Genomic DNA, 17,758 nt, shown 5'->3' with positions numbered 1-17,758 from the left:
ACAGGCACGTCAGCCAATGAGAAGCGCGCCGTGGCGGACGCCGACCAATGGGCGCGCGCGCCGGGGGGGCGTGTCCGGGCCGCGGGCCGGAGCGGGTCGTGCGCGCTGAGGAGGAGCCGCCGCCGCCGTCGCCGTCGCCGCTGCCGCCGCCGCCGCTACCGAGGCCGAGCGGAGCCGTTAGCGCCGCGCCGCCGCCGCCCGCCCGCCCCGGAGCAGCCCCGGGCCCGCCCGCCCGCGTCCAGGTGAGGCGGGGGCCTTCGGCGGCACCCGACGGGGTAGGCCGCGGCAGGCCTGAGCTCGCCTGGCCCGGCCGCGGGCGCCCGCGGGCCTGCACCGGCCGAGGCCCAGGCCGCACCGGGCCGGGAGGGGACGCGCGCGGGCCGCGGAGGGCGGGCGGGGGCCGGCCGGTGTGGGCGCCGGCGACAGGCCCCGGGCCGGATTCCTCGGCCGCCGCGAGGGGCGGGCGAGGGGGACACGGCGTGGGCACGCGCCTGGCGGCCGGGCTCCGCGGCCGGGGCCCCAGCAGTCCCGGGAGCCGAGGAGCCGGGGGCGGGAGAGCGAAGCGGGAGGCGAGGGAGTGGGGTGAGCGCCTTCGGCGCGCAGAGGTCACGGCCCACGGCCTCGCTCTCCGGGGAAATCCTACAGATTCTTTTGTGGTCGTTGTCAGAGGACCGCGGTCGATCTGAGGTCCTTTTAGAAGTATGCATACCTTTCAGTATGTATGGGAGTCCTAGGAAAAAAAAAAAATTTTTTTTTTGAACGCCATCTCTAACAAAGCTGTTTTTGGGGCGTGGGATGTTGGGATTTGTAAAAAATGTGTATGTGTGTTGAAAACACAACCTGCACGCAGTTGAACAATGGGGGATGGATGCTCTTCCTTTTCCGGTCTCCTCTGCTGCTGGGCTTATTAAAATGGGTTCTGATACCTACTGTGTGCAGGGCAGGTGAGGAAGAAGTTTTGCATGCGCTGCCCCTTGGAGGGACAGAGCCCCTCCCCCCCCCCGCCCCCGTTTACCAAAAGTATTCATGTAGGATCTGTAGGGTCCGTGCTCAAGAAGTGGAAAAATGGGAAAGATGGTCCGGTTGGAGAAGGATTTCTCAACCTGGTCACCACTGACCTTTTGGATTTGATCACTTTTGGTTGGGGGTGGGGGGGTGGGGGGGAAGGATGTCCTGTGCATTGTAGGATTTTGAGTAGCATCCCACTAGATGCCAGCAGCATCTCTTCCCTCCCCCGCCCAGTTGTGAAGATCAAAAATGTCTTCAGATGTAGCCCAAAGTATCACACAGGAGACACACCACTGGACTAAATGAGCTTTTACTAAAAGTTCCTCCAGCCTCGTCTCTGATGCGTGGGGATTCCAAGGCTCCCAAGAACTTGTACAAATTCAACTGTGGGAGCCTTAGTTTTCTTATCTGTAAAATGGAATAGAAAACTTGCTGTGCAGATTTAAGGGTGTGGGAAGCCCCTAGCAATGACCTGAGCATGGTAAGCACTGAATAGATAATGTAATAAATAATCACCAGTATTTAGTGAGGGTTTACTGTGGGCTTGTCCCATTACAGATATCCAGCCCTTGAGATAGGTGCTGTTGTAATTTCCATCTTGAGGACAGACAAACCAAGGCTTAGATGGGTCACTTTGGACCAGTCTCACACAGCAAGGTGGCTGAGGCAGGATTTGAACGCAGGACCTCTGACCCAAAATCCTTACTCTTAACCATGAGATTTTATTGCTCTTATGATCACAAGCCTTCAGGGAATCCCAAAAGGAATTCCATTCAGTCATCATTGAAAATCTGTGTGCAAAGCTCTGTTGGAATCTGTTATAAAATTGTGACTTCAAGGTACACAAAGAGTCTGAGGTGAATGAACATCTCAAAATGTGGAAATAATGATTATGTTGAAGCACTGGTTTTGGAGGAGGCGGAGTTTCAGTTTGGATATGTTGAATCTGAGGTCATGGTGCAGCAAGTGGGAAACGAGGGGAGAATTATGAAAACAGTCTGTTTACTGCTTGCTTTATTGCTTCTCTCACTTCCTGCTTCCCATCTCTATCGTACTCTAGCAAGAGTTGTCTTTTTATTTATTTTTTATTTTTTTATTATTGTTTTTTTAAAGATTTTATTTATTCATGAGAGAGACCGAGAGAGAGGGGCAGAGACACAGGCAGAGGGAGAAGCAGGCTCCATGCAGGGAGCCTGATGTGGGACTCAATCCTGGGACTCCAGGATCACACTCTGGGCCAAACGCAGTTGCTAAATTGCTGAGCCACCCAGGCGTCCCTGAAAGTTGTCTTTTTAAAATGCAGATCTGATCATCACTCCCGATTAAGTTTTTTGAGTGGAAAAAATTTTAATTTTTTTCACCTCTTTAGGTGATATAAAAATTAAAGTTTAGGATCCCAGATCTTGCACCTTCTCACCCTCTCTTTTGCATTTCATTGGCACTGGGACCTGAAACTCCCACCCTCTCTGCCTGTTTTCCCCACTGCCTGGAACGTCCCATGTCTGAACGTCTAGTTCATCCTTTCCTCATGCTGCAAGGCCCAGCTTAGAGCTCACTCACCATTGGAAGCCATTCTCCCTTTACCCGCCGGAACCAAGGAACTGTTCCCTCGCTTGTGTTCCCATCCCATTCAGTGGAGTCAAATTAAATGCTGAATGGTGAGGAAAGTGCGGTTGCTGCCTTTTGCCCCTAGGTGGCAATAGTGAAGCAGTGAGGCTGACCTGAGTAAGCCAGGGGAAGATCAGAAGAGAGCAGCCTACAGAAGGGAAGTGAGTTGCTTCCCTCCTTTTAACCAACTCTCCCTGCACCACTGCTAGGCAATGGTGATTACAATGTGTGGGCAGGTTGTTTTAGCGCACTGTGGTTAAGTGCCGTGAGGGTTATGTGCTGACTGATGTGGAAGCGCAGAAAAGGGCTGGTGGGCAAAGGAGATCACAGAATGCTTCCTGGAGGAGGCAAAGCACGCGTGTGCGTGAGGGGGGCAATTAGCTGAGTACAGACCACAAAGAACAGCTTTGGAGGGTGCAGGAACAAAAAGCATGGAGGTGGGGACCTCTTGGTCTGTTCAGGGAACTACTTGGGCTCTGGTCCTTCAGGGGCAAGCAGATTGGAGTAAGTAGTGACAAGAGGATTCATGGGGCTGGTGTGCAGAGGGTGTTGTCCTGTCAGCTAGGCCACGAAGTGAAGGAGTCAGATCTGCGCACAGAAGGAAAGAGTTGGAGGGGGATGATGCTGAAGGCCAGCAAACCAATTAGAAAGTGCTCACTTTCCTCTCTGTAGGAAAAGCTGCAAATGTGGCCCAGAGTGGTAGGGAAAGGAGGGATGGGTTTGAGACATGGTTGGAGGGGTAAGAGATGCAGGTCTCTGTGGGTATTTAGATGTGGGATGTGAGCGAACGGGAGGACAGCAGTGGATGATTCTGGGTCTCTGCCTGAGTGACCAAGGGAAGGATGGTGGTCAGTAAGAGAAGGAAGGCAAGAGAAAGAACAGTTTGGAGTGTGGACATAGACAGGAAGGTGCCACTAGAGTAGAATTCATGTGGTGGCTATACTGCGAAGCAGGAAGGGGAGAGAAGGCATTCTCCATGTTCATACATGTTGAGGGGACTCACTTTTATGATCACTGCCAGTCCCCACTTGACCCAGGGCCTCCGTGTGCTTTGTCCAAGTTGATGGTCACACTTTCATAGATTGAAAACATGAAACACTGTCACAGAGAACAGGGAGAAGGGGAAGGAACTGCCTTCTTGAGGAACTTCCAGCCTGAGTTGGGGAGAAAAGACCTACATAGATGTATGAGAGAAAGTAGCAAAAGGGTGAAGCAGCAGGTCGTGGCAGCATTGAGAGTGGTGAAAGAAAGGATTGTCCGGTGCTCAGTTTTTGTGTTTGATGAAAGAGCTGGTGTCTGTACCGGTTGTTCTCAGAGAGGTGTGGGCAGGAGTTTTCAGGTATAGCCAACAGCCCAAGTGAGTAAGAAAGGAGAGCACAAAGAGGTCCGGAAGCAGAGTGGACTGGTTTGGGCAGGTAGAAGGTCAAGAAGGTGAACTTGGAGATAATTCTAGAAAAGTGTGTCAGAGTCAGGTGGTAGAGGGTTTCTGGACACAGTCAAGAGGTGATCTTGGAAGTTTAAGGATAGAGAGACTGGTCAAGACACTTTTGCAGTACAAGGTGGCTTGGTAATGGCCTGAACATGAGAGCTGTTCCTTTATTTCCTACACCCAGTACTTTGCTCCATGCCTGGCACATGATTGGCACTCCATGTTTACTTGGGGGGGGTGTCAGAAGGGGGCTCAGGAGTAACTGGATCCAGCCACCCACCACAGAGACCTCTCTGCCAGAGGAAAGTTTCACAGAGGAGGAAACAGTCCAGGATGACCCAATGGCAAGACTGAGGACACCATGAGCAGCAGTGGGGAAACAAGACAGAGGAATGATATGGAGGGAAAAGGCCCAGTTGGGTGTGGAGAGACTGGGTCTGAGATAACCACGTGGCAGGGAGACCATTTGGGAGTCTGTCTAGGCCCCAGATAACAGAGACCTGAACGAGGACAATGGCAGAGAGATGGGGAAGGAGGGGATATAGCGCAGCTGTGCAACTGGCAGAACTCGGTGCCTACTTAGGTATGGGGGACAGAGAGAGGTGGCTTGGGGGACAGATGTGTCCTGCCACCAGAGGAAGTAATTCAGAGGGAGGAAGAGGTTTGAAGAGGGGGACAAGGATAGGAGGAGAGGACCTGAAGGTGCCTGCAGTTGGAGTCTGGGAGGTCAGGAAGGTACATGTTCCCCTTGATTTTCTAAATGCAGTAGGAGTATGGGGACAGGTTTGTATCTCTGGTAGGCAGACTGAGAGGCCAGCTGACACATCCGAGCTGTTGTGTGCAGTCGATGGTGAGTGAATGTAGACTACCAACAAGGTCTTCCACATGCGTGGGGCTGCAGTTGTGAGCCTTGACTGGTGTGACTCCTTGTGACTTCCAGGGAGCCTGGGCCCATTAGAAATGGCATCAGCAGTTTGGATCATTTCCAGCGTCCCAGGGCAAAGAGTCAGATTGTTCTTTAGTGTGCAAAGACCTGGAGGCGGGTGATGTGGCCACTTGCCAAGTGTCAAGAACTGTGCTGGGCCCTTCACAGCAGGTGGTGCCGTCCCCATTTAGAGGACAAGGAGACTGAGGCTCCAGGAAAGGAAGTGCCATACGCATAGTAGTTCTGCTAGTAAACAGTAGGATTAGTATTGGAGTACAGATCTCTCAGACTCCACAGCCCAGTTTTTCCTGCTGTGCCATGTTGCTTTGCAGTTTTGTGCAAGAGTTCTGGAGTGGCCTTGACCAGCCACAAAGAAGCCAGAACTCTAGCAGAGTTGTGGAGCCAGTCATGTCCCCTCAGACCTGTGGCACACTTCAGCTGGGCCAGGCACTGGCTGCCCTTGATCTGCTTCTATCCTGAGCTTTTCAGCCTGGTGGTTATTGAATTGCTGTGACGTCGCCATGGCTGTCCCAGTCAGGTGGCTTTCCCGCCACGGGCTGCGGGAAGGGGCGAGTAAGGAAATATGTACAGTGTTCACTTAAGCCCTCACCTCGCATAGCAATTATAATTGGCTCAGGTGGTACAATCGCTTTTTCTCTGGCACCCAGAGTGTTTCCTGGGTGACCTAACATTCCCAAGGCTTTTACCTTGGAGAACTCTGAGTTTTACATCTGGAAAGGACCTTAGAAATAATTGAGTCCAAGCCCTATCATGTGATGTGTGAAGTGTCAAGGTTGAGCCTGAGGATATATTTGACTGTTCTAGTTTTGCTCTGGCTTGAGTAGTTTAGCAGGGTTGCTCTGTGAATATAAAATGAGACAGATTCTCATGGGTGCCTAGTGGGAACTAGTCTTGCTGCCTTACGTGCGTCTTACCTGTGTAAGTCTTTATGTCATTTATACACCCATCTCTTCCCCACATACATATGGTTATATTATTGATGTGAACAGCATCACTGAAGTTACTCAGACAACCAGGATTGTTGAAAATAATGCAGTGAGGCTGAAAACCCTCAGAGATCATCCAAACAGGACTTCTCTGTGATACATGCAGTTAGTGGAAGTGTTTCCAAATCAGCAGGAATTGCTTTGCTAAACCTGAGTTTCCCTTTTTTGTTCCCTACAATTGAGTTTGATTCTGTGCGATAGGACTGGATGATCCTACAAAAGTAAGGTACTGGGGCACCTGGGTGGCTCAGTCGGTTGAGCGTGACTCTTGGTAGTTTTGGCTCAGGTCATGATCTCAGGTCAGAGGTCAAGCCCTGTGTCAGGTTCGTGCTCAACATGGAATCTACTTGTCCCTCTCCCTCCCCCCTCCTCCCTTTCCCTGCCGTTTGCTCTTGCTCTCTCTCTAAAATAGATAAATAAATCTTAAAAAAAAAAAAAGATAAAGTAAGGTATTGAACATATTAGTAGACTGTTAGTACAATTTCCAACTGCCCTTGAACATAAAGTGGAAAATACACATGATTCCCAGGTGACTCTCAGACCTGGTGTCTGCCTGTCCGCCACCCTCATCCCATTGGCCTTCTAGGCTCTCACCAATGATGGGAGTGAAAAGCAAATAATTAGGAGTTAGAGTGATTCAGTAAAGTTTTGGGCTGAATGGTGTACGGGCTCAGGAAATTAGAGCAACCTGCTGTCTGGGGGTATGTTTCGCAGATCAGTGAGGAGGTGATGGGAAGGGCAGACCATCTCTGCAAAGGGAGCTGCCGGAAGAGAGGCATGGAAATAGGAAGGTCTGCAGCACGCCAGGGAAGAAGCTAAAGTGAGGGGCCACATCGCCAAGCAAGGAGACAGCTCTGTAGTGACAGTTGGAGGCCTGGCCCTGCCACTATCAACAGTGTAATGTCTGATGCTGAGCAAAGTAATGAAACCTCTGAGTCTCAGTGGGTGAGGCCGCCACTGACAGGTACCGCAGGATGTGTTGACCTAGAGGAGTCTCCATGGGGGAACCACCTTCCAGTCTGTGGGCTGGAGTGAGAGGAGGCAGCCTGGCCACTTGGAAGTCACTTATTGTCAGATAGAGACAAAGGCCCAGCTGTGGTTGGTGCTTGACAGAGCTGGCTTGGCCCAGGATTAGCAACGTGGATTTGGAAAGGTCAGGAGGAGGAACAAGGAGAGTAGGGTGGAGTGGCCCTGAAGCATTGAGAAACCGTGCTTTTGGGGTTTGGGTTTCTCCATCATTGTCAGTTGACCAAGAACTGGGCTGCTCAGGCTCACCAGGGGCATCAGGAGGAGCCAGCGTGCTGTGGAACAAGGTTCACTTTTTAGATCTTTTAAAATTTATATTCGAGTTCACTTAATTCTGGTGTAGAGTTCTTTGAGTTTTGACAAATGCAAAGAGTCATGTTACTGCCTCCACCATCAAGACATGGGAAAGTTACACCCTGCCAAGAAACAAAAATACTCTCCTGTGCTCCCCCTGTGTACTCTGCACCACCCTTGGCCCCTTCCCCTGGCCACCACTGATCCATCCCTATGGTTTCTTTTCCAGAATGGACTCTTACAGTATGCAGCCTCGGAGTCGGATTTCTTGGACTCCGTGAAATGTGTTTGACATTTATTCAAGTTGTGTGGATAGTAGCACTTTTCTTATTGATGAGCAGAACTCCATTGGGTAGCCTTCCTTAGTCTAGCCACCGATGGCTTGAAGGGCATTCGGGCTGCTCCACTTTGGGGTGTTCCTGAATAAAGCTGCTCTAAAACACATGTGTGGGTTTTTGTATGAACATAGGTTTGTATTTTTCTTGTATGACTCCTAGTATGGGATTGCTGGGTCTTTTGGAAAGTCTATTATTTAACTCTTAAGAAACTACCCATATGTTTTCCAAACACCTGTAACATTTTTGCATTCCTACTAGCAATGCATGAAAATTCTGGTTTCTCCATATCCTCACTGGAACTTGATATTGTTGTTTTCCTGCTTTTGTTTTATTTTGGTTTAGCCATTCTAAATGGGTGAGTATATCTTGATTCTCATTCTAGATGGTAATAGTATCTCATTGTAGTTTTAACTTGCATTTCCCTAATAACTAATAACATCGAGCATCTTATCACATACGTTTGCCATCCCTGTATCTTCTTTTGTGCATTGTTTGGTCACATCTTTTGTCATCTTTAAAATTAGGTTGTTATATCTTATTAAGTTTTTTTTTTTAAGGTTTTATTTATTTATTCATGAGAGACACACACAGAGAGAGAGGCAGAGACACAAGCAGAGGGAGAAGCAGACTCCACGCAGGGACCCCGACGTGGGACTCGATCCCAGGTCTCCAGGATCATGCCCTGGCCGAAGGCGGCGCTAAACCGCTGAGCTACTGGGGCTGCCATTAAGTTTTGAGAGTTTAAAAAAAAATAGGTTTGAAATACAAGTCTTTTTTCAGATATGTGATTTGCAAATATTTTCTTCCAGTCTGTGGGCTGTAAGTTTTCTAGTAGTGTCTTTTGCAGAGCAAAAGTTTAACGTATTGATGGTATCCAGTGCATTAATTTTTTAAAAATGGATTGTACTTTTGTTATGGTATCTAAGAAATTTTTGCCAAACCCAGTGTCACAAAGATTTTCTCTTAGGAATTTTCTGTTTTTACATTTGAGAACAGAGGTCGGCACACTTTTTCTGTATAGAGCCAGATGGTAAATATTTTCAGCTTTTTGGGCCATATGGTCTCTGTCACAACTATTCAACTCTGTCACTGTAGTGCAAAAGCAGCTACAGACAATACATAAACAAATGAGAATAGCTGTGTGCCAATAAAACTTTATTTATAAAAACAGGTGGTGGGCCAGATTTGATCCACAGGCCATGGTTTGCCAACCACTGTTTAGAAAGTCATCTTTTTACCAGTCTTAGAGAGCACCCCTTCTGAATAATGAGAATGGTATAATTAATTATTGCCCAGTTCATCGTCCGTGAAAGGAGGGGGAGAGAGAAGGCAAAAGAGTAGGTGCCTAACTCAGAACAAAGGTGAGGAGAGGGAGGAGTGAAGACAAAGGAAGGGAGAAGAGAAACATTTGAATCGCATTTCAAGCAAACTTTGTTGTGCATTTTAATTTCTCAGAGTTAACCCTTGCACTTTGGTTCAGGCTTCAGCAAATGTGTGTGTTTGTTTTTGAGCTAATGATCTATCTTAAAGCTTCATGGCTGCAGAAGCTTTAACAGATTTGTGGGGTTTTTCATGAAGTAAGCCCATTAAGGCTTGTGGCCCCATGCTTTCTACTGAAAATTGGTGTTTAGTTCATATTTAGATTATATCCAGTGTTTTCCTTGTACCACCAATGGGGTCATGTGGCCCTCACAATACTTCCCTGCATGTGTGTGATGATGTGTGGAAGACAGATTCCTGCAGTTCTGAATCAGAGGGTAGCATTTGTATTAAACCACAGGTTATCCTCCAAAAAAGTTTGTACCAGTTCACACTTGGATCAAAGGTGTGTAAGGGTGTTTTTTCCTCTTATCCTTCTTTACACTAAATTTTATCCATCCTGAGGGGCCTTCTGTCTGACAGAAATGGCATCTCTTTTGACTTCACATTTTCCTCATAAATAAATCCAAGCTTTCAGAGTTTATTGGCTATTTGAATTGCTGGCATCTATTAGTTGTGGTTCATATCCTTTGTCCACTTCTCTGTTAGTGATGTATCTTTCTTTCTGGTGAGTTTGTAGATACTCTGAATCAAGTGCTCTCAGCCTTGGGAATATTGACATTTTGGGCTGGACAATTCTTGGTTGTGGGGGCCAACCTGAGGGATATTTCACAACATCGCTGGCCTCTACCCATTAGGTGCCAGTGGCACACTACCACCCACAGTTGTGGTAACTGGAAATGTTTTCAGACACTGTCTGGTGTACCCCGGAGGGCTGAATCTCCCACACTGAGAACCACTAACCTAAATAATGTACTAGGTAGCAAGCATTTTCTCCCAAGTCTGGAGCTTGCCTGTGTATGGTGCCTTTTCCCATACAGAACTTCTTAATCTTAGGAAGTCTGATTTTCCAATCTTTTCTTTTTATGGCTTTGGATGGTAACCTATTTTATAAAGAACAGGGAGCATAGAACATTTTCAAATAAATGCTGGGAGAGTAGACTAACTTTGCACATTGTGTATGGTCTGAAGCAAATTAGGAGGCGAAAAGGTAGAGAAGACCCACCTGTTTCCAGCAGGGGGAAAGAAAAGAAACAAAAACCACACCTAAGTCCTCTCTCAGTGCTGACTCAGCGGGGAGGTGGGAACTGTATTCAGGTTTTTATATAACCACTGGCAAGGCTATTTTTAAAGAAGGCTGAGTGCTCCTGACAACGGGCACTGGGTTTTCAAGCATAAAAACGGCTGGACAGAAGGGATCTGGAGAAAGGGGTGGGCTGCCCCCACACACACACCCGAGACCTCCCGGCTGGTGGGTGGCAGGGCCTTTTTCTTGGTGATGACACTTCAGCCCCATGGGGGTGTGTGTACCTGCATATTTAGAGGCAGGGACGAGGGACATCTTAGATGAGGCGGCCACGCGTGTGGCAGTACTTGTGAACGAGCCCAGTGTGAGTTGTACTTTCAGAAGAGCGGTCCTGATGCTCTCAGCCTCATTGATCCAGACTCTGAAGCCATCACTCTGTTGTGATGTTTGTCACTGAAAGTGAAGACTTCCGGAGGCAGCTAAGAGCATTCCAAAGCTTGCAAGCTGTGAAGACCAAATTCTTCCAACTGGTAGATAAACCCTAGCCTCTCCCAACTCAGTAGCTGTGGCCTTTGGAATAAAGGGCTGCGGGAACCATCCACTTGAGGACAGAGACGGGGTGTCCGAGTTGAGGTGCTCGGGTGCACATTACAGGCTCCTCAGGACCCAGTTGCACCATTAGTGCACGTGGAGATGGGAGGAGGCGATCAGGAAACTTCAGGAAGCTCTTGAGATAGCCCGAATTATGGTGCTGGAATTGTTTGTAGGTGTTTTGTTTTTTCAAGTAAGCTCTGCCCAGTTGGGGGGAGTCTCTCACTGACCTTGAGAGCAAGAGTCGCGCACTCCACTGACTGAGCCGGCCAGACACCCCTATTTATAGGGTTCTTTTTTTTTTTTTTTTTTTAAGATTTTATTTATTTATTCATGAGAGACACAGAGAGAGAGAGAGGCAGAGACATAGGCACATGCAGAGGGAGAAGCAGGCTCCATGCAGGAAGCCCAATGCAGAACTTGATCCCGGGTCTCCAGGATCATGCCCTGGGCTGAAGGCAGACGCCCAACTGCTGAGCCACCCAGGCGTCCCTGTTTATAGGGTTCTTTAGCTCCTTGGTAAGTAGAAACGGTTAAGCTTCAAGTTGTTTTGTTTTGGAGCAGTTTTAGATTTACAGAAAAGTTGCAAAAAAAAGTACAGAGCGGGTTTCCATACCCACCACCTCCAACACGAAGTCTTCCCTGTTGGTAACACCTTGCTTTGGTGAGGTATTTTGTTAGAATCAATGAGCCAGTATTGATACGGGTCAGCTAAAGTGTGTAGTTCACCGTAGGCTTCACTCTTCATGTTGTATGTTCTGCGATTTTGGACATGTGTAGTAACATGTATTCACTATGACAGGATCATGCAGACGGTGTCACTGCCCTGAAAATTCCCTGTGCCCTTTTTGTTCCTCCCTCCCTTCTAACCCCTGATGACCAGTGGTTTTTTTTACTGGATCTAGAGTTTCATCTTTTCCATGGTATGTCCTATAATCAGGGTGATACAGTGTTTAGCCTTTCAGACTTAGTAGTATACATTTAAGGCTCCCCTAGTCTTTGGCGTCCTAGCTCATTTCTTCGTATCACTAAATAATACTCTGTTGTGTGAGTGCACCAGACAGTTGGAGTTTGTTTCTCCATTCACTTACTGAAGAGCATGTTGATTGCTTCCAGTCTTGGGGCAATTATGAATGAAGCTGCTATAAACATTCCCATGCAGGTTTTTATGTGGACATAAGTTGAACTTGTAATGTTGAAAAGAAGAAACCCCAAGTGCCAGTCATTTGTTTTGCCTTAACATTCTGTAATATGGACATTCAGAATTTACTTGATTTTTCTTCTCACCCCACAGATTTTTAAAAAATACAATGTCTAATGGTTATGAAGACCACATGGCCGAAGACTGCAGGGATGATATCGGGAGAACGAATTTAATTGTCAACTACCTCCCTCAGAACATGACCCAGGATGAGTTACGGAGTCTGTTCAGCAGTATTGGTGAAGTTGAATCTGCAAAACTCATTCGGGATAAAGTAGCAGGTAAAGGAACTGAGAGGGTTTGTAGGGGGTACTTGGGGCCATCCCGCTAAGTACTGTCTTCTTTGTCTGTGGCTCTCCAGTGTTCCTCAGGGCAGAAGAGTTGCAGTCTTGAAATGACGGTTGTCAAGTTTCGTGGTTATCTCAGACTATATTTTGCCACCGCCCTGGTGTCCAATTGGATATAGGTTCCCCAAAAAAGAAAAGCTCGTACGGTAGAGCGTGTACAAAGTGAGATGGTAGGAGGGGAGGAAAGATGAGAGGACACCAGAAATAGTGTCTGAGAGCTGGAAGAGACCAAAGAATGACAACCTGGCCTGGCTCTGTCCCATGTATGGAAGGGACTCTGGCCCAGGCAGGCTCATTCCCATCTTCTCGGGTCCCTATGCATGGTCAGACCCGTGGCAGGACATGGAATATCTCCGTGTGCAGCCCTTCCTTGGTTCTGGGCTGTGCTGTTTGCTATCACTCCATCAACTAAAACATCTGAAACACACTGAGATTTAACCCTTGGGCTGGAGCAGGGCCACAGATCTGTAGGCAGGCTGTAGAATTGGATACCAGCTGAAAGCATCGCTCTTCCAGTATCTCCATGTGTGACCTCTAAGCCTCTGTCCCCAGATATAAAGTAGGGATGGTGGCTCCTACACCCTGATGCTTACCTACCTCATAAGGGTTTGCAGACCCCTGGGAAGGCCATCCTTACAAACAGCATGCATTCTGAGAGCGTGATTTCAAGGAGAAAAACATGGAAAAATCAGGTGCTATAAAAGCACTTCCTTCCTTTTCTCCCCGGGGAGGAGCATTGTTTTAGGGGGCTGTCCTCCTCTTCTTCCTCTTCCTCCTCCCTCTCTCCTTCCTTACCTTCTTTCTCCCCTTCTTCTCCCCACTCCCATCCTCTTCCTCCTCCACCCCTTGTTTCTCTCTGCTCTGCTCTGGTGAGCTGAGAATTGGGCATCTCCTCCTCCTCTCCTCCCCCTTGCCCCTTGCTCTGCCACCCTGGCTTGTAGGATTATGATTCCTACACTGAAAACTAATTTAAAAGTTAAAAAAAAAAAAAAACTTTATTATGGAAATAAGATAGTGTCTTGTTTTCTGGTCTACATAAAAGTAGAGTAATATATTGAACTCCACGTACCCATCGTCTTACTTCATCAACTCTCAGCTTTTGCCAGTAACCTGGAGATACCTGTTTCTGGGATAAGTGCTGTCAAGGCTGGCTAACTGCTGTATATGGAATTAGTTCATCAGAGGGGGCACTGACTTCAAAAGTCTTTTGAGGACTCTTCCAATTCTGAGTTTGTGATTTAATAAACAGGAATAAATAGGAATTGCAAGTAGTACATTGAACTGTTCAATAAGTTGAACAGTATTAGAATGTTCTAGAAGCCATTATCTTTCTCCTGTTTCAAGAGACCATCCTGCATAAGAGTGCTTGTTCAGAGGTGTTTTAAAATTCTCTATGCTACCAACAGGTTTTGCCTTTCCCCCTTACGTTCTGGTGAAAGGGGATTTTTAGCGCCATGGATATTCCTGAGCATTGCGGTCCGATTTTGCGAGCATTCTCATGGTACCTGACTTCTTTGTTCACTGGTTGTGGTTTTTCAAAGGAATGTGAACTATGCTATTAGGAACACCTAGATTTGACAAGATCAGTCCAGAGAGAACTGGTTTCGGGAATGAGGTAAAAGCAGCAAAGTATAATTTGGAAATTATTTTAGTTCAGAGATAAACTTTTCCTTCTCTTTGGGCAAGATAAGTGTAGTGTATCAAAGAGTTGTGGAGTATGTGGTCCTAGGCTTAAATCTCAGTGTCTTGCGGGCGGTTCCTTAAATTGAAAGATTGTACCTTCACAAGAAGCTTACTGCACCCCCACTTCTGTCCTCCCGCCACTGGTGTGTGTAAACCTCACCGGCTGCACTGCCCTTTGTCCTCTGTTATGCTGCACAGGCACCGATAACGTTCGTCCAGCTGCTTCCTCCTCAAAAGGCTGAGGATGTCCACCCCAGAGAGAGTCTTGCAGATAGGTAGACAGGTGCCCCATGGACTCAAATTCCTAGCTGAGCTCAGCCTGCCACACGGGCATCTCTGGACCCCACAGCAAGTACAACAAACCCATCTGCACCCTTCATTCTCAGCCCTCCCACCTCACAGTGAAAATAACACCCATCTCCACCTCTGCTCCATCCCTTCCCTTCTCTACCTCTGCTCCATCCTTTCCCTTTCCAGCATCCTGGGAACCTTGTGTTAGGCAAGTACCTGCTTGCCTGAGTGTGTGTGTCTCTCTCTCTCTCTCTCTTTTTTTAAGATTTTATTTATTCATGAGAGAGAGGTAGGCAGAGGGAGAAGCAGGCTCCATGCAGGGAGCCCGACGTGGGACTCGATCCCGGGTCTCCAGGATCACGCCCTGGGCTGAAGGCGGCACTAAACCGCTGAGCCACCCGGGCTGCCCCGCCTGAGTCTCTTCGAGATCACCTCACCAGGATTCAGACATGCTCCAGTGTCTGTTCTCTTTAAGAGAATCCTCGCTAAGGTTGTCTGTCTTCCTCTAGTTTCTCTACTTGAACACCCCTGACAGTTGGAACGGGAAAATTCTCAGGGCGGGAGGGGTATTTTATGTACTGCAGAATGTGGGGTGGCATCCCTTCCACTTGCTAGATGGCTGTGATATCTTCTGAGTCGTGACAACTAAAAAATGCCCCTAGACGTTGCCAGGGGTCCCCAAAAGCTTCCCCCCTCCCCCCTGCTAGACCCGCTTTTCTATCTGTTGTCCTCCCTCCTTTCCCATTCACAGAGCCATCAGTTAACTGTCTTCTCTTCCTTCTGGAAGCTTCTTCCACTCTTGGCTTCCATGAACCACCTCCCTGGCTTTCTCCCACCCCTGAGGCCTTGCCTTGCCTTGCCTTACCTCTCTTGCAGCTCTTTCCCAGCCATTAACTTAGATGGTCCTTAGGGTTATTCCCAAGCTGCTGCTTCCTAAGCCTGCCCTGTGGAGAGTGGAGGCATCATCACAGCTTCACTTTACCCTCAGTCTGGTGTCTGTGTCTCAAGGAGAAAGCTCTCTTGAGCTTTAGACCCCTCAACCCCTCAAATTCAGTGTTTTCCAACCTGACCTGTTCCCAGTATCTGCATCTTAGCAGAGGATACCAGTGTTCACTCAGTGACTCCAGTCAGAAACCTAAGCATGACCTTTGACGTGTGTCCCTGACACTTATCCTTCTGGATGCTTCCATACCTTTTCCTCCAACCGCCCCCACCACAGATCCAAATGAGGCCACATTGTCTTCTGCCTGCACTGGTATTCTGGCCTCCTAACCAGCCACCCGTATTTCCTCCAGATGGTTCTCTTCACCGCAGCAAGAATCTAACACCCCACATGTGACCCTGTCTTTCACCTGCTTTAAAACTCTCAGTTCCCAGGCCCTGCTTGCTTTAGGACACCTTTCCTGTCCCAACCATGTCAGCATCAGATGCTCCCCGTCTGGGTTCCCATAGCAATTGAGCAGATGGCAGGGTGGGTTTCCGCATTGCACTAAAGTTAGAACTTTCTGGTCCAGTAGGTCCATATGGTTTTCAGAGGCAGGAACCCTATTAGATCCCTAGATATAGCCATAATCAGTGCTTGTTGAATGAATGAATGAATGAATGAATGAGTGGGTGGGTGGATTTAGTGGAGGAAGAATGTTGATCAGCACAGACATTTATTTGCTCAGCAAACAATTACTGAGTGCCGGCCATTGGCTAGGCACTGGTGACAGGAGCAGTGAGGAAGGATGGTGGCTGAGATGCCGGGAATGTTTGACATGCTGGCCTCAAGATTGAGAGTGGTTCTAGCTGCCAGGCCTCAGCCCCTGTGTTGGGGATGTGCATTTGTGGCTGCCCGTTCCATACACAGTTCCTAGCTGGCCCTACTGTACAGCGCTGCCCTGCTCTCTGGCCTGGTGCCATATGACCCAGGAGCCAGCCTCCACCCTCCTAGACTGTCTGTTGTGCTAGCCACTTGGTCCTCGGCCTCCAGCCCATTCACTTCTGGCTCATTGCCGTGTACCTCTGGTCAGGATAAAGCCCACACCCCTGCCCGCAGCCCCCAAGTCTCCTGGGACCTGTCCTCCTCCTTCCCAGCCACTGTGCTCTTCACTCACCCTCCTCTTGGGCCGGACTGAGCTACTTCTCATTTCCCAGACATGCCCTGGCTCTTACAGTCTTGTGATTTTGCAAATACTATTCCCTCTGCGAGAAAGCCTTTCCAACCAATCCAGCCTGACCACTTTTTTTTTCTTAACATGATTCACCTTTGTTCCTTATAGAAACAAAACCAAGCATAAGACAAGAAGAAAGAAAAGTTTAAGTTATTCAAAATCCTGTTAGCTTTTTGGTTCATGCCCTTCCATACTTGTTTCTTCCCATATTTGTGGTCATAAGCAACCATGTGCTTTTAGAAAATGGGCTCGCACCACCCATGCTGTGCGAGAAATTTTGCTTCCTGTACCTGTGAATGTTTTTCTGTCACTGAACATAGCTACCTCACCAGAACAGTTACACAGGGTCCTGTTGTATGGAGGTTCTGAGTTTACAACAGACTGTAACCATTTTTCCATGTTTATAAACCCCACTGAGATAAATGTCCTGGTGCAAGTCTTCACTCATTGGTGGTTTCCATTGGAAGTCTTCCTGGAAGTAGACGGGAGAGTGTGTACCCTCTTGAACCCGATCACCAGTTTGTTGTTGTTTCTTAACATTCTTTTTAATTCATTTGAGAGAGAAAGAGTGTGCATGCACACAAGCAGGGGGGAGGAGCAGAGGGAAAAGTAGAAGCAGACTCCATGCCGAGCGGGGAGCTCGTTGTGGGGCTCGATCCCAGGACCCTGAGATCATGACTGAGTGGAAGGCAGATGCTTGACCAACTGAGCCACCAGGCGCTCCCTGATGACTAGTTTATACTCATCCTGCCCAGCCCTACCATCCCCTAGGCCAGAGGGGTTTCTCATCTCTCCCAGCCTAAGTGAAAAATGGCATCTGATTGGGGTGGTCATTCACTTCCTAGTGACGATCATGTGGTTTCACATCTTTACTGGCTGTTCATACTCTTTTATGAAATACCCTTCTTGTTCTTTGCCTGTTTTCTTTGGGGGCATTACTGTTTCTTATTTATTATCCCTCTTCAAGACCTAGCCTCTCTCCCCCCCGTGAAGTCTTCCCTTAGTCCCCCACAGACATTTAAAAGAAGAATTTGACTCTACCTACTCTCTTGTGCCACAAGGAAGGCCTTGTCTGCGGAGTGCTCCCCTCCCCCAGCCACCCGCCTCAGGTCGATTGGAGAAACATTGCATCTGGCTGCTCCAGTTGGCGACTGTAATAGGAGATGCCAGGGCATCATCTCTTGGTTTTGACCTTGTCTAGAGAGAGCAATGTTTGGAAGAGCACTGGTTTTGAGGCTGCCTGGGAGGGCATGGAGAGCGCTTCCCATGGAGGCAGTCTTGGTATTAC

General features: G+C 48.3%; 1 protein-coding gene across 1 annotated transcript in view; it reads left to right on the top strand.

The window, feature by feature from the left end:
• The first annotated feature begins 118 nt into the window (after positions 1–118).
• ELAVL1 (ELAV like RNA binding protein 1) overlaps positions 119–17,758 on the top strand; it is a 37,666-nt gene continuing 20,026 nt past the window's right edge. The window contains exons 1-2 of the mRNA XM_038567486.1: positions 119–242; positions 12,087–12,274. Coding sequence (XP_038423414.1) covers positions 12,103–12,274 — 172 coding nt within the window. The 5' untranslated portion in view covers positions 119–242; positions 12,087–12,102. The remainder of the gene's footprint in view (positions 243–12,086; positions 12,275–17,758) is intronic.

Source organism: Canis lupus, chromosome 20 (genome assembly GCF_011100685.1).
Source record: "Canis lupus familiaris isolate Mischka breed German Shepherd chromosome 20, alternate assembly UU_Cfam_GSD_1.0, whole genome shotgun sequence".
Taxonomy (NCBI): domain Eukaryota; kingdom Metazoa; phylum Chordata; class Mammalia; order Carnivora; family Canidae; genus Canis; species Canis lupus.
This window is presented reverse-complemented; position numbering and strand designations above follow the sequence as displayed.